This window comes from Monodelphis domestica, chromosome 8 (assembly GCF_027887165.1).
Source record: "Monodelphis domestica isolate mMonDom1 chromosome 8, mMonDom1.pri, whole genome shotgun sequence".
Lineage (NCBI taxonomy): Eukaryota > Metazoa > Chordata > Mammalia > Didelphimorphia > Didelphidae > Monodelphis > Monodelphis domestica.
In genome coordinates, this window is record NC_077234.1 from 91,641,248 (window position 1) to 91,658,535 (window position 17,288).

The window sequence follows — 17,288 nt, forward strand, 5'->3', positions numbered from 1 at the left end:
TATTACAAGAAACTTCGCAGAGATCCTCAAATTAGAAAATAAAATTGAAATTGAGAGAATTCACAGATCACCTCCAGAAAGAAATCCTCAAAGGTAACTTCCAGGAATGTAATAGCTAAATTCAAGAGCCACCAAGCCAAGGAGAAAATGCTTCAAACAGCCAGAAAGAAACCATTCAAATACCTTGGAGTTACAATCAGGATCACACATGACCTGGAGGCTTCTACATTAAAGGATTGAAGAACATGGAATATGATATTCAGGAAGACAAAAGATTTGAGTTTACAACCCACAGTCACCTCTCCAATAAAACTGAGTATATTCTTTCAGGGGAAAAATGAACATTCAATAAGATAGAAGATTTTCAAACAGTCCTGAGTAATAAGCCAGACCTAAACAAAAAATCTGAAGTTGAAATATGAGACACAAGACAAGATCAAAAAGGTAAATGAGAAAGAGAAAATTTAAGGGACTAAAACAGAAGTTAGAGATTTAAAAAAAAGAAAATATTACTTTTATTATATTAATCCTCAATTCAATTCTGTTCCTAGGAGAAAAATCTAAGTATCTTATGTTAGTTAACCTTAGTAGGTTATCTATAATCTGGAGCTATTCTAGTCTTTCTAGCGTTTCCTCCCACTACTTAACTATGCAAACTTTCAACTCCATTTATTCATTTAAACATTTATTGATTTCTGTGGCCATACTGTTCATTTTAAACCTTTACCTTCTGTCTTAGAACACTAAGTATCAGTTCCAATGCAGAAGAGCAGTAAGGGTTAGGGAATTATCACACAATTAGGAAGTGTCTGAAGCTATATTTGAACCCAGGACCTCCCATCTCCAGGCCTAGCTCTCTATCCACTGAGATACCTAGCTTCCCTTAACCCATGATGTTTCATCTCTCCTCTTCTCATCTCCAACCATACATCTGTTGTACCTAGGAGAAAATATTGTGATGGTACACCAAATGTTGAGTCTCAGAGAGGATTTCCCCCTTCCCTAGGATATATCAGTACCAGTTGGCTTTGGACCTTGAATATCAGAGGCCAGAAATACCAGTTACTTCACAGGTTGTTTTAAAGTTATGTGACAGATCTATGTGGGGAAATTTTTAAACCATCAAATATTATATGAAATATAGACTATTAGGGTTAAAGACTTCATTTGGGGAGCAAGAGAATGTAGCATCTTACTGAACTGAAGCTTTCTTTAATGGCACATAAATGTTTAATTTTCAATGTCAGATGTCACAAGGACTGGATTGAGATAGAAAATAAAGCAGTATTTTCCCATGTACCCTTCAAAAGATAGGTCTTCTACAAACTGGAAATTTCAGTGAGAACCAAACACCCTTTGAAAAAAGATTCTTTTATAATCTATTTTCCCCACAGTTTCCCCCCTTTCCATACACCAATTTAAAATATTTATTGTATTTGTTTCATGCACAAGGGACTCAATGAAATCTAATTTTTCATTAAACTAGCTTTTTAATACAAGCGGAATCAAAACCTACGGAAGTTCTTTACACTTTGGACCTTGCAGGAAATAAAACAATCAATAAGCATTTATTAAGCTCACACTTTCTTCCAGGCACCGGTAGCTGCTGGAAATAGAAATTGAATGGGAAGATCAAAATGGAAATAATTTCTGCCTTCAATGAGCTTACATTCTTTCAAGGAAACAACATAACAACATGCATATATATGTATACATATACAAATATGTAAAATATTTACAAAGCAAATATAAGGCCATTGGGGAAGAGAAGGGAAGGCAGCAATAGAAGATGGGGAGTGGGGGGGGGGGAGGGAGATATAAGAGGTAGTGTCTGAGAGAGTTTTGAAGAATAGAGTCTTAAAGATTGGAAATGAGGAGGGTGTAGATTACAGGTACAGGAAATAGCTGGTACAAAAAGCCTTGGGGCCAAAAGAGAAGGAAAATGGCTTATGTGGGGTCTTTCCTTTTCGCCATCAAACAAATTCATTTCTGCTTTGAAAACACTGTTCAAAATTCTCTGCTTGAACAAAACCTTCCCAGAACTGGACTGGCTCAGATAAGTTCAATCACTTTAGTTAACCCCATGCAATCATTACCTGTTGTTGTAAAGCTGTAAGTAGTTATCAGAGGACTTGCCTCTGATGAAGGTGATTGTATTCACTTTTCATTTCTCTTCCTCCTTTGATTGGGAACATTTCCAGAACAGGAACCACATCTACAGTTACTTTGTCAACTCCCCCCTCGTTACTATACCAGTCCTCTGAACAAAAGGGATGCTTAATAAATGCTGCTTAATGAGCCTGGTTAGTTGAGAATGCATATGGAGAAGCAGATGAGAATCTCCAAGACACAAGCCCAAAGTGCATTGTCAGCACATTGGACTACTTTATGGAACAAGAGAGGAATTGGGATGTGTGGGAGCCGATCCATGGGCAAGGAGAATATGTTTTTGTGTCTCTCAGTTTCAAGGCTGCCTCATAAACTTTCACAACAGGACACATGCTGGCTTGCAGAGTAACAATCTGAGGACTCAGAAAGTCAAATCATCTATGAAGAAAAAAAATCTAAGTTTAAGTGTCCTGGCTCCCATCAACTGCTACTCTCCCAGGTCCCTTGTATCAGGGCGATGACCAGGGCACATAGAGCCAAGACCAGACATTTAAAAATTCTATGTTCTCCTTGACAGTGAAAGTTTAAATAGTATTTTAATCTCAAAAAAGATATATAGGAGTGTATTTATTGCTCACCAGAGATTCAGGACTTTCCTATGAACATGAACCTTGATTTATTATGAAATAATTATCTACTTTCTGTGGAGAGTAGAATTTTTTGGCATTGAGATGATTTTTTTTTAATTTTTAAATTCTTAATCTTCCATCTTAGAATCAATACTTTGTATTGGTCCCAAGGTAGAAGAGTGGTAAGGGTTAGGCAATGGCGGTTAAGTGACGTGACTTGACCAGGATCACATAGATAGATCTTTGGCCATATTTGAATCCAAGACCTCCTGTCTCTAGGCTTGGCTTTCAACCCACTGAGCCACTTAGCTGACAGATTTATTTTGTAAAAAATATTTGAAGGGACCTCATTGTGTTGTTCCCATATGAAGTGACTTTAAGTGGCTTAACACCAAGCCTGACCCTCTAGGTATAGATGATACACACACAGAACAACTACTCCCTTCTTTTTTCAAAGTGCTCACTTTGGGATCTTTAGATAAATTATTGACATAAATAACATTTGAAAATAATGTGACCATTTATGATTTGTGAATATTTTCTAGGCATCAAAATTAATGCCAAAGAAAACCAATAGGAACATAGCAGATCAAAAAAGACTTCTAGGTCATGAGCTTAACCTCTTTGGGACAGGTTCAATGGTGAAAGGTTTTTTTCTCCTTTATTACCAATAAAATATTCAGAATAGTCCATTTATTTTCCAATAAAGTTACATTGAACTTAGATTCTCTTAGTCTTCTTTTTAAAAAAACTTTCCAACTTTAGTCAAGGGACATCATTTGTGACTGTGGTACAAATAGAATTTAGTTGATGGAAACCTTTTACAGCTTATTTTTAATACTGTGTCTATTGTATTATTTTTAATTTCAAAAAGTGTTGCTAAAAGAAGTACCTGAGGGAAGTATTACCAAATTCAATAAACAAAAAACAAAACAAAATTATCCAATTCCTAATACTTTCCAAAAAATAAATGGAACAAATTCACTACAAATTCTATATGGATGTTACTTTGAATTAAAAAGCTTGATCATCATGGTGATATCTGAAATAATACACATCTTAAAAGTTTGATCTCAAAGGTGAACTAATGGTGTAATCCAGCAGACAACTCTATAGAGCTAGTGATATTCACTATTCACATATGAATTACTCATAGAAAATTTAAAATTCCAGATAGGGATCTGCCTAGGTCACCTTTCCTTTGTCAATGTCAACTGACTTGAAATAGTTTACTTAGGCTAATATTAAAGTTAATAATTAGGAGAATAAATCTCCTAATTTAAAAAAGTCAGCAAATTTGCTACTAAAATAATTTCAATTTGGCTCTGGGACAATCTGTGGTTTTGAATCATTTGGGCCACTAGTCTTTTCCATTAGTAGAGATAATGCTACACAGGGAATTGACTATTATTACTCCTCCTAGTGTTAATTATACCCCCAAATCAAATGAAAACTAATACTAGCTTACGTGACCAACCTAATAAAATGATATATATGCTGTGCCAATATACAAAGACCCCATAAATGGAGTACAATCCTACTCAATAAATTTCTGGCTGCCATAGTAAAAAGAACAGCTAAGTTGTTCAGAAAAATTCCTGCTTAAGGCTTTTAAAGAGGGGGCAGAACTCTTTGAATTTTCTGCTTAGAAATTATGCCTTCCATGGTCTAGAGAAAATGCATGTCGTATTTTCTGCTACCCTCTTTATGCTAGTGACCCTGGATTTCAGGTAATGAACCACAGCTGTACTGCTTTCACTTCTCAACCCTTCTCATTTAACCTCCTGTCTGTCTGATCGCAGAACCTTAAAGCTCTTTTAGGAAAAATGGAGCAATGCCAACATTTTTAAATGAGGCCTCATATCTTTTCAAGGAGGAATGCCTTTCTTAATTAGGGCTCTCTATCTTTGTAATATAGCTTGTTATGCTGATGACTGCTTCAAATTCAGTCCTTCTAGGATCTGTAATATCACGAGTGATGGTGTTCCTTCCACCAATAAAGGCTGTAATCCTTATTAATAGATCTTCTTCCAGAATCGTTATGGGGGAAAAAAGCCTTCTCCCTGCAGCCAATCTGCAGATAAGCCTAGGCTGGCCTTTGGGCAACACACAGTCCATCACTGGTCCAGACTTAAGATGTTTCCAGCTGGATAGGACCTGCCAAAGCTTACACGCTGTTGGCATAGCTTTCAGATAAAGGGTCACTATCATGACATAATGAGAGATCTAAATGGGACTTTAGCCAATTATACTTATGAAAGATTTGCAGTTTTATATACAATCCTTTGACATACTTTATACATGAAAATATGCAATTTATTTTGTATTTTCTGGATGAGTCATTTAACCTCTCAGCCTCAGTCTCCCTATTTATAAAATTGGGAAAATAATAACATCAACTTCACAAGTTTGTGGTAAGAACCAAATTACATACACATACATATACCTTCTCTCTCTCTCTCTCTCTCTCTCTCTCTCTCTCTCTCTCTATATATATATATATATATATATATATATATGTATGTATAAGATCCTTCACGTAAGTTGAAAATTGGACATAATAGTGAACTCCATTATTTAATAAGTATTTCTTATACAAATGTACTTAGGTACTTGATGACTTTTGTTAGGCTTATTAGAACTACCAGCAGCACTACTCTTGTACTTCGGGGCCATTATTAATAACTAAATAGCATTAATGAAACATAGAGAAGCCCTGCTCTGATGAGGACATGACTTTTTACAAGAGAGAACTACAAGCAAAGGCTGGTGTGGGAGCTAATGTTTGGGGCAAAACAATGTAGTAATTCACTCTAGTAGAATGAGTGTGGCTGGATGAACTGCTATGAGGCTTATGCCACTTGGGAAAATGGCATGGATTTAGCACATAATTAAATGTTTTTCTTTTATGAAATTTTTTCTTTATTTTTTGGATTGCCAATTACTTATACCTGAGCTCATGTAAAGTGAGATCCTGCTGTAGTGACTTCTAAGCCTTAAAGCACTATGTAAATGTTAGATATTCTTATCATAAAAATAAAATTTCAAAAAGAAAAAAATAAATAAAACTGGTAGAAGAGGATATTTTAAATGGTTGGTTTGACTCCTATAAACCTTAATGGGTAAAGTTTGCTTGTGACTTTTTGTGAATGCAAAGGCATTCATAGAAGTAAATAATAATAATAGTAATTCACATTTACAGAGTATTTTCAATTTGGCAGTTTGCTTTCTTCACAAAACTCCCATGCTTGCTACATAGTATGCATTTAATAGTTATTTGTTTCCCTAGGATCTGACCATATCATTACCTTGCTCAATACACTATTATAGCTTCCTTTTGCCTCTAGAATAGAATATAATTTTATCCATTTGGCATTTAAAGTTCTTCACAACCTTAGCCTTCACCTATGTTTCCAGTCTTATTATAGTCATAACTTTCCTTCCTGTACTTTTCAGTACAGCAAATTAACCTTTTTGCTGTTGTTCTCACATTTCCCTTCTCCAATTCTTTGCCTTAATTGTTCCCCAATCCTGGAATGTGCTCTCTTTTTACTTTCATCTCTTTTTTAAAATTAATCCATTTATTTAGAATATTTTCCCATGGTTACATGATTCATGTTCTTTCCTTTCCCTCTTCCCTATCCCCTCCCAAAGCTGACGAGCAATCCACGGCATTGTACATGTATCATTGTTCAAAACCTATTTCTATATTATTAAATGTTTAAAATAGACTGATCATTTAAAGCCAAAATCCTGAATCACATACCCATCAAGCCATATAATAAATCATGTGTTTTTCTTCTGTGTTTCTACTCCCACAGTTCTTTCTCTGAATGTGGATAGTGTTCTTTTTACCTTTATCTCTTAGACCTTTGTTTTCTTCAAAACTCAGTTCAAGCAACACCTTCTAGATGAAATCTTTTCTGATCCTCCAGCTGTTAAGTGCCCTCTTCCTTCAAAAAAATTATCCTTCAGAAAAATTTGTGTACAAAAATATTCATAGCCTCACTCTTTGTGGTGGCAAAAAACTGGAAAATGAGAGGATGCCCTCTGATTGGGGCATGTGTGGCATCTGTTGGTGATGGAATACTATTGTGCTCAAAGGAATAATGAACTGGAGGAATTCCATGTGAACTGGAATGACCTCCAGGAATTGATGCAGAGTGAGAGGAGCAGAACCAGGAGAACATTGTACACAGAGACTGATACACTGTGGTACAATAGAATGTAATAGACATCTCTACTAGCAGCAATACAATGATCCAGGACAATTCTGAGGGACTTGTGAGAAAGAATCCTATCCACATCCAGAGGAAGAACTGTGGGAGCAGAAACCCAGAAGAAAAACAACTGCTTGATCACATGGGTCAATGGGGAAATGATTAGGGATATAGATTCTAAGCAATCACCTTAGTGCAAATATTAATAATATGGAAATAGGTCTTGATCAATGATACATGTAAAACCCAGTGGAATTGCTCTTTAGCTACAGGAGAGATGTGGGAGAAGGGAAGAGAAAGAACATGATTCATGTAACCATGGAAAAATATTCTAAATTAAATAAATAAATAAACTTAAATTCTTTTTTTTTAATCCTTCATTTATTTTCTTTATATGTGTACATTTTTTCTTCCTTTACAGAATATAAGTTCTCTAAGGACAGGAATCGTTTAACCTTTTCATCTGGATCCCTAATATCTAGCAGGCAGAGAGGCAGAGGCAACTTCATGGTACAGTAGATAGAACTACTAATCTGGAGATAGGAAAACCTGAATTCAAATCCTACCTCAGATTCTTACTAAGTATGTCCTTATCACTTAACCTCTGACTCATTCATTATCTTATCTGCAAAATGAGGATAATAATAGTACTTACTTTCTAGGGTTGTCATGAAGATTAAATGAAATTATATTTGTAAAGACTTTTAAAAACTATTATTGTTATCCACTATTCGATAAAAACTGCTGGGAAAATTGGAAGACAGTGTGGGAGAGACTAGGAATAGATCAACACCTCACACCCTACACCAAGATAAATTCAAAATGGGTGAGTGACTTAAACATAAAGAAGGAAACCATAAGTAAATTGGGTAAACACAGAATAGTAAACATGTCAGACCTTTGGGAGGGGAAAGGCTTTAAAACCAAGCAAGACATAGAAAGAATCACAAAATGTAAAATAAATAATTTTGACTACATCAAACTAAAAAGCTTTTGTACAAACAAAACCAATGTAACTAAAATCAGAAGGGAAACAACAAATTGGGAAAAAATCTTCATAGAAACCTCTGACAAAGGTTTAATTACTCATATTTATAAAGAGCTAAATCAATTGTACAAAAAATCAAGCCATTCTCCAATTGATAAATGGGCAAGGGACATGGATAGGCAGTTCTCAGATAAAGAAATCAAAACTATTAACAAGCACATGAAGAAGTGCTCTACATCTCTTATAATCAGAGAGATGCAAATCAAAACAACTCTGAGGTATCACCTCACACCTAGCAGATTGGCCAACATAACAGCAAAGGAAAGTAATGAATGCTGGAGGGGATGTGGCCAAGTAGGGACATTAATTCATTGCTGGTGGAGTTGTGAACTGATCCAACCATTCTGGAGGGCAATTTGGAACTATGCCCAAAGGGCAACAAAAGAATATCTACCCTTTGATCCAGCCATAGCACTGCTGGGTCTGTACCCCAAAGAGATAATGGACAAAAAGACTTGTACAAAAATATTCATAGCTGCACTCTTTGTGGTGGCCAAAAACTGGAAAACGAGGGGATGCCCATCAATTGGGGAATGGCTGAACAAACTGTGGTATATGTTGGTGATGGAATACTATTGTGGTCAAAGGAATAATCAAGTGGAGGAGTTCCATGGAGACTGGAACAACCTCCAGGAAGTGATGCAGAGCGAGAGGAGCAGAACCAGGAGAACATTGTACACAGAGACTAATACGCTGTGGTATAATTGAACGTAATGGACGTCTCCATTAATGGCGGTGTATGTCCCTGAACAATTTGCAGGGATCCAGGAAAAAAAAACACTATTCATAAGCAAAGGATAAACTATGGGAGTGGAAACACCGAGGAAAAGCAACTGCCTGAATACAGTGGTTGAGGGGACATGACAGAGGAGAGACTCTAAATGAATACTCTAATGCAAATATTATCAACAAAGCAATGGGTTCAAATCAAGAAAACATCTAATGCCCAGTGGATTTACGTGTCGGCTATGGGGGATGGGGGGAGGAAAAGAAAATGATCTATGTCTTTAACGAATAATGCTTGGAAATGATCAAATAAAATATATTAAAAAAAAAAGAAACATTTCATTTTGTCTTGGGTCATATTGACAATTTTAGCAAAATCAAAAAAAAACTATTATTGTTATTATCACAGTGCTTGGCACAAAACAGATGCTTTATCATTGATTGATTGTGATCCTAGGCAACTCGTTTAACCTCTTAATGTTGAAATGCAATTTTAACTTATAGATAAACTAGACAATAGTTACAGGTCTTAATTTGTAGAGGGGGGCTTCCTTACCTGGTATTCATATGTCCCTCTTTCCCCACCCCAAACCCCAAAGATTTCAGGTGTTCTTATAGAATTTAGAAAATGGCATCAAATTTGACTGGCAACCAGAAGGATGCTAGAGGTAGCTTGAACTGGCTTAGAAGCAAACAGATTATTAAATTTTAAGTATGGACATTAACAACTTTGAATTTAGCAAACCTATAAATTCAGACTTAGTAAATTGTTTTGCTGATCATCTAGAATAAAGAAAATGATGGATAAAATGTTAATAACAGAGATGAAACTCACAAGGGTGTCCTGCCATATAAGTTGACCAACATTTACCAGCTCATCCCTGCTCCAAACCTACTTTCTAAATAATTTTACTTATATGATTCTTTATTTGAACTTAGTTTGAACTAAAAGAGGAGAATGGTAAAAACAGATCAGAGATGGTGATAATTCCAAGGTCACCTTTCATCTATGCTTTGCAATTGAAAAAGACACCAAGACCATTATCATTTTGCCTCCTATCTAAATGGGAACCAAAGTGTTACGATAGGTTATATAAATAAATAGACTGCATTTATTTTTGTCCATTTATTTTTAGCACATCAATAGCATCTTGGTAATGGGTTTTTTAAAAATATATATTATGAACTATCACTTGTCTCAGTGGCAAACAGCCTGCTACCAAGGAGGAAAAGGAGAGGATGTAGGAAGCTAGAAGTACAAAAATGAAAATATTGCTTCCTTTCAAAGAATTTTATAAGAGCTATCTAGGTAATACATGGTAGTAGGTGGCAAAATGTAATTATTCTCAGACACAACTCACACTGAGAAGTAGAATGGCTAGAAGGCTAGTAATTCAATTAAAAGTTGGACTATGAAGGTATCTTTTCATCATGCTTTAAAACCGGATTAAGAAGTGAACATTTATTTTCACCTAGGTGTTGCCAAAAAGGATTTACATAGAGCTATAGACAGATAGCTAAATATCTATTATATTTATATATATACATGCATACAGATAGTAACAATAAACAAAACATGGATGTATAAATATAAATTGTAATATAATAAATGTATAAATTTCCATTATTACTTATATTTTCTGGTATCATAAAAAACAAAGCCATACTACCTAACACAATGTGAAGCACATAATAGATATTCAAGTAATAATTATTGATTTGAATAATATTTATCAAGGGATATGGTCCTTCAGTACCTTATTTTCCTTATTCACAATCAATAAAACACAATACAAATACAATACATCTTATCCAAGAAGGCTGAAGGAGGGGCAGGGCAGGAGAAGGAAGAGTAGTAACTTTGGAAATATTGAATATAATATGTTAATTATTTTATTGAATTATTTTAACCCCATAAAAACTTTAAAATAGATGTCTTCCTGTCTGGTGTGTCATATTCCTTACCTTCTCGAATGGCTGTGAAGGGTACCCCTTCCTCAGTATTCATGCTGATGACTTTTAAAGCCACGAGTTGACCATTTATCCTGCAACAGTGGGAAGGAGAGGGACATGCTTATTTCAGAAGATCATCATCAGTTCCTTATATGAAAAAAAAAGTTTATTCCCAAACTTCAGACTTGACCCTAGATGTGGTTTCCAGTTTGGAAGTTCTGTGGTTCTGATAAATTTTCCTCTTTTACATCTATGCAATATAATTAAATCTAGATGTCTCTGAAATTACTGTTTCATAAAAGTGCATAACTAACTTAAAGACTAAATAAAAAGCAATGTGACATCTAGCAATATATATTTTTACATTAAAAGAATTTTTCCTTATTTTAAAGGGGTTTTTAACTTTCTGGGGGAAGGCATCAACAAATCATTTTGAATTTAATATCTCATGGCTTTTTAGACAAACACATAACAAAGTATCATAAAAAACATCATCTAGTTCCTATGTAGATAGAATTATACTTTATAGTCTTTTTGTAGAAGCACTGTGCATTGAAATATACTTAGATTATACCTATGTATACAAAGTGGAACAAATGAAGCATTTATGTAAAGAATGCGATCAAGGGTGTCTATTATTGTGACTAGGGGATGGAGATTTAAGAGCCCTGGATTTGTAGTCAGAGGACCTGTGTGATGTTGACCAAATCAAGATTTATCTCTCTGAGTCTCGATTTCCTGATTTATAAAACTAGACAAGATGAATGACTCCTTAGGGCCCTTCCAGATTGAAGTCTCTGGTTCTCTGATTCTATGTCTTTTTGCCAATATCAACTCACATTCATGCCCAGAAATGGGGAGCCAAGATCCCAGTGCCAGCCAGAGGAAACCTACATTCTATGCAACTTCCCTCCAATAAGACTTCTTTTTTTTTGCCAAGGGAAACCCAGGCATGTCTTTCTGGGTTGCTATGGATGGAGGGGGATATAGCACTGATTTCTTTTTCTGTGACATACTACTCTTCATTCTGAAAAGGATTTGAGGACTTGGGACAAGAATTCTTTAACCGATAAACAGGAGCCTCTTAAGCACAGCATCCTGATCAGACTCTAAAATAAAGTGAGCTTCTTGAGCTGCTCTTGGCTTACTTTGCTGCTGTACCCTGCTTCATAAATATGGACAGTAGTCACTCACCGGCTGATCCCCTTGTAGACTGTGGCATAAGTGCCTTCACCTAATTTTTCCAAATTCAGGTATGATGAGGCAGCTCCAAAAGGAAGGCTCTTCCTCTGTTTTGAACAAGGAAGGGAAGGAAAGACAATTAATTCTGACATTTTCCCAGAGAAATTAGATAGCAATTGCCCACCTGAGCTTTTATTGCCCAATAATCATCCTGTAAGAAATGGTCAGCATCCCTAAACAAAACTACACTAAATTTACTGTGATGGACTCAAGTGCTCACTCACCCATGGAAAACTTTGTTCAAGGTCCTTTTCTTGGAAAGAATCACTGTTGCTCCTTGGCCTTTTACTCCTCAATTTCCGGGCCTGGGATGCATGTGATTCCTTGGGGTACAGTGATGTCATGGAGCGTGATGCTCTTCTCAGTTCTGTTAGCTGAAAGGAACATACAAAAAGGAGAATGCAAGGCAAGAATCCAAAGGTTATGACTTTTTCCTTCTTTTTGCTTGCCTGACTTTTCACTTCAAGTGGCTAAGAAAATCTCCTCAAAGCTTAATCTCTCCTGACAGCCAGATACCTAAAAGCCTATGATGGCAGCTGCCAAAACACCAAAGCTTTTATTTAAGGAACAGCCTTCATTTAAAAACTACAACCTTGGCACTTAAGGTCATCTCAGGCACGATGATGGATGCCTTCCCTATTTCACTCTCACCTTCCCCAAACTGGCCAGTCATGGCTCCTCAATTTTTCTAAACTCCGGCTCCCCCCCAGAGAATGAATAACCCATATTTCTCCTTCTTCCAAGGTTCTCTCAAATTCTAATTCACAACTCTGTGCAGTTTGCTACAGTAATCCATTCATTCAGAGAGTTAAAGAGAGGAAGAAGTCTTCCCTATAATTCATATCGAAAGAGCTCAGCACAACCCCCTTCCCGACTCCTGCCAAAAGCATGGGATTAGTACCTTGCTCATTTTACAAAAACATACTCCAGCCTTATTAAAACAAAACAAAATAAAACAAAACAACCCACAGCCACAAATCTTCTCTTTCCCTTTAGACCTACCGCAGAAAATTCAGTTTCATCCTCAGCGTGTAAAACTGATGGCTGTTCATTTTGTCAATTGGTTGGGGGGGGGCGGAGGGGGGGGGAGAGATGTTGTTTTTGTTTTTTGAGAAAGATGCTACTGGCTGGGAGAACAAATACCTCTACTGCAGAATCCACTGCCCCAGGCTGACTCCTTGGGCAGCTGCGGGCATCTCCTCCCTCTGGCCGATAACAGCTGCATCCTGGCTGGAGAGCATTTGAGCACAGCTCTTGACCCATAATCACCGAGGTGAGGGGGGTGGTGGTGGGAAATAGCCTGCTAATTCTTCCCTTCTTCCTCTCTGCTCCTTGCTCACTCCCCTTTGTCAGAGGTCAGTAATGCTAGAGTTTTCATATGACTCACATGAGGTCTCTGCCTGAAGCAGCCTCATGACTTCAGCAGTTTCTCTCCATTAGCGCCAGGAGCCATCTCTCCCAAAGGCTGCTCTAGGCTTCCATGCATGCTTCTCTGAAAACAACATTGATGCATTAGGATAATTAAACACTTTGAGAGAATCTGCCCACATTTCCCAGAAGCCAGCGCCCTTGCTCCACGTGGACTCTTTGCTTTAATGTATACCCTCCTATTAATTATCATAACATGTATTCACGTTATTTATTCGTCCTTACCAAGTGATCATTGGCACATTCCTTTGGTCTCTTTGGAGACTTGATTTCCACACTTTTTAAAAAATATATTTTTTTTATTTCTACTTTTAAAAAATAAATTTTATTTCATTGATTAATTTAGAGCATTTTTCCAGGATTACAAAAATCATGTTCTTTCCCTTCCCTCCCCTAACTCCCTCCCATATCCCATGCACAATTCCACTGCCTTTTACATGTGTCTGTGGTCAAGATCTATTTCCATTTTATTTATGTTGGCTCTAGGATTGATCGTTTAGAGTCTACATCCCCAATCATATCCCCATCAACCCATGTGATCAAGCAGTTGTTTTTCTTCTGCATTTCTGCTCCCACAGTTCTTTCTCTGGATGTGGATAGTGTTCTCTTTCTCATAAATCCTTCAGAATTTTTTTTGGATCATTGCATTGCTGCTAGTAGAGAAGTCCATTACCTTCTATTGTACCACAGTGTATCAGTCTCTGTGTACAATGTTACTTTTTTTTTTTAAGTTTTAAGGACTTCCTAACTTCTCTCTACCTTTTGAAATCTTTCTCTTCCTTCAATGTCTAGCTCACACAGTCAGAAACCACCTCTTCCAAGCCCTTCCCAGGTCTTCCCGGTGCCTCTATCCAGCTTAAAGTAATTATAGTATTCCCCACTCAAATATTCCTAGAAGATCTCTGATCTCTCCTTTGGTATTATAACACTCTACCTGGTATTCCTACCCCACTCTCATTTGACTGCCAGCCCCTTGAGGGTAGGGATTTTAATTTTTTTTTCACCTCTGAATCCCCAGCATCTGGTACATAGTAGGCACAAATGTTGATGGAATAGAATGATAACAAATCAAAATAGGTCAGAGGAACTGAAGAATGATGAAGCAGGAATAAGCAGATGGTCCTAGTTTTAGAGCTAGATGAGATTATAAAGGGCCAGCCCCCTCATTTTACAATGAATAAACTATAGTTTAGAAAGGTTAAAAGACTTGCCTGGTGTCACATGGCTAATAAATATTTGAAGTGAAAAATGAGAACAGGTTTTTGTGATCACGATTTCAGCTCCTCTATCCTCTAGCAGTGATATCAGATTCAAAGAGAGATGGATCCTTGCTGGCAACAGATAGAAAACCATAAATAATACTATTTATGTTGTGTTGTATTTTTATTTATTTTCTTAAACATTTCCTAATTCCATTTTATTTGCTTTTTATTTTTTCTGGGTTATATATGTATTATTAAGCAAAACATTTCCATATTATTCTTTTTTGTAAGTGAATAATCATATTAAACCAAAACCTCAAATCATATATCCAAATAAACAAGAGATAAATCATATGTTTTCATCTGCATTCCTACTCCAACAGTTCTTTCTCTGGAGGTGGATAACATCCTTTGTCATAAGTCCCTTAGACCCAATTACATTTTATAATCTGGTTCTGTCCTGTACTTGAGAGTGTTGCATGCATGAGTTTGGCATCTGCTCTCCCCTTCTGGTGTTCGCCATTCACCTCCCCCGGGGAGCCCTTGAGTGGTCCTCAATTTAGTTCTTTGCAAGTCTAAATATTCTATGATGAAAAACTATATAATTACCTAAAAAATAGTCATTGCAAGCATTTGTGTAGTACTTTAAGAGTTTTTTGTTGTTGTTTAGTTGTGTCTGACCCATTTGGAGCTTTCTTGGCAAAGATACTAGAGTGGTTGGTCATTTCTTTCTCCCACTCATATTTCAGATGAAGAAACTGAGGCAAACCGGGTTAAGTGACTTGCCCAGGGTCACACAGTGACCTGTCTGAGGGTAGATTTGAACTCAGGAATATGAGTCTTCCTGACTCCAGTATCCACTGTGCCAACCTAGCTTCCCCCTTTAAGAATTATAAAGCACTTTATACATGTCTCATTTGGTCCTCACCCAAACTCTGTAATGTGGGTGCTTTTATTATTATCCTTCTTTTGCCAAAGAGGAAACAGAGAATGAATTTAAATGACTTGTCCAGAGTCATATATAGTTGGTAAATGTTTGAAGAAGGGTTTGGATTTGAACTCAGATGCTCCTTCTCAGTATTTACTGTACATAAATTATTTTATCATGAATATTTTAAGTATTAGAATTATTTTAAACTGTGTTTGAAATAGGTTTAAAAATATGGTGTGTGAAGTAGGAGATATGAAATCTATTTAATTCCATTCAAAAACAACAGAGTACAATTCCTAAACTAGCTCCTTCTTCCTGCAGGTTCTACTTCAATTTTGCTTTGCTAATAGTGCCCTCTGCTGACAACCAACAGTACTACAAGAGAACAAACGATACATTTGTCTATAGTTTTAAAAATCATACCATCATTAATTTAGAGCTAGAAATGACCTTGACAATTAACTGATCCAACCTCCCCATTTGATAAAGAAGGAAACTGAGGTACAGAAAGATAAAGAGATTTATCAAGGTTACAAGTTAATCGAGGCAGAATTTGAACCCAGATCCTCTGATATCAAATCTAGCACTCTTTAACTATATTACATTGCCTCTCTCTCTTCCTTGTTTGTCTGTCTTCTCTTCTTTCTTTCTTCTTCTTCCTCCTCCTCCTCCTCTTCTTTTTCCTCCCCCTCCTCTTCTTCTCTCCCTTTCCCTCCCCCACTCTCTCTGTCTTTCTGTCTGTGTGTTTGTCTGTCTCTGTCTCTCTTACTCTTGTCTTTCTCTTTCTCCATTTCTGTCTCTGTCTCTATCTCTATCTCTACCTGTGTCTGAGTCTCTGTTTCTTTTTGTTTTTCTCTGTCTCTGTCTCTCTGTCTGTCTGTATCTCCCCTTTACTTTATGTCTCAGTAACAACTCCAAAGCAGAAGGGTGAGGGCTAGGCAAACAGGGTTAAGAGTTGTGTGCCCAGGGACACACAACTACGACGTTCGAATCCAGGTCCTCTTGACCCCATGCCTGGTGTCTTATCCATTCTGCCACCTAGCTGTCCCTACATTGCATTTCTTAATAGCCGCTTTATATCTTACTAGGCATTTAAAATCATGTACTTCCTTTTGCTGTCATTGAATTGTTGCTTGAACAATGTTAGTGTCACAGCTATGGGGTGCAATGGATAGATTGTTAGACTTGGAATCAAGAAGACTCAAGTTCAAATCCTGCCTCAAACAGGACTTGACTAACTCTGTCACTTAACATCTGTCAGCTCCAGTTTCCTTATCTGTAAAATGTGGATAATAATAGCACCTTTTTCACAGGGTTGTTGTAAATATCAAATGAGATAATACATGTAAAGTGCTCTGTAAACCTTAAAGCACTACATACAGACTAGCTATTATTATTAATACTATTACCATAAATTGCATAATAAATTTGATTCAAAAGTTCCTATAATGATCTTCCATTTCTATCTCCCTTAGCAAAGAATGATACTTACCAATGAAAATTAAATAATAGTTACTTCTTCTTTCCCAGAGAATGCCACTGTTTCTTGGGCTCAGATAAATCTTTCCTGTTTGTTCTATTATTCATGCCCTTCTGGTCCTCAATCCTGAGTCATCCCATCATTGTCCTTGGCTTCTTCCTTGATGCCTATAAATATGCCCAGGTTGTCCCCATTCTTAACAATAAACAAGCAAGCAAGCAAAAGCACACTTAATTTGACCTTAACATCTCCTCAAGCCATCATATTTTATCCCTCTTCTTTTGGACTGCCAGACTTCTAGGAAGAATTGTCAATTCTGT

General features: G+C 36.6%; 1 protein-coding gene across 1 annotated transcript in view; it reads right to left on the reverse strand.

The window, feature by feature from the left end:
* CDK15 (cyclin dependent kinase 15) overlaps positions 1-13,403 on the reverse strand; it is a 98,087-nt gene extending 84,684 nt beyond the window's left edge. The window contains exons 1-4 of the mRNA XM_001372238.4: positions 13,071-13,403; positions 12,152-12,301; positions 11,880-11,974; positions 10,698-10,777 (exon numbers count right to left, since the gene is read on the reverse strand). Coding sequence (XP_001372275.1) covers positions 10,698-10,777; positions 11,880-11,974; positions 12,152-12,301; positions 13,071-13,190 — 445 coding nt within the window. The 5' untranslated portion in view covers positions 13,191-13,403. The remainder of the gene's footprint in view (positions 1-10,697; positions 10,778-11,879; positions 11,975-12,151; positions 12,302-13,070) is intronic.
* Positions 13,404-17,288: the final 3,885 nt, after the last annotated feature.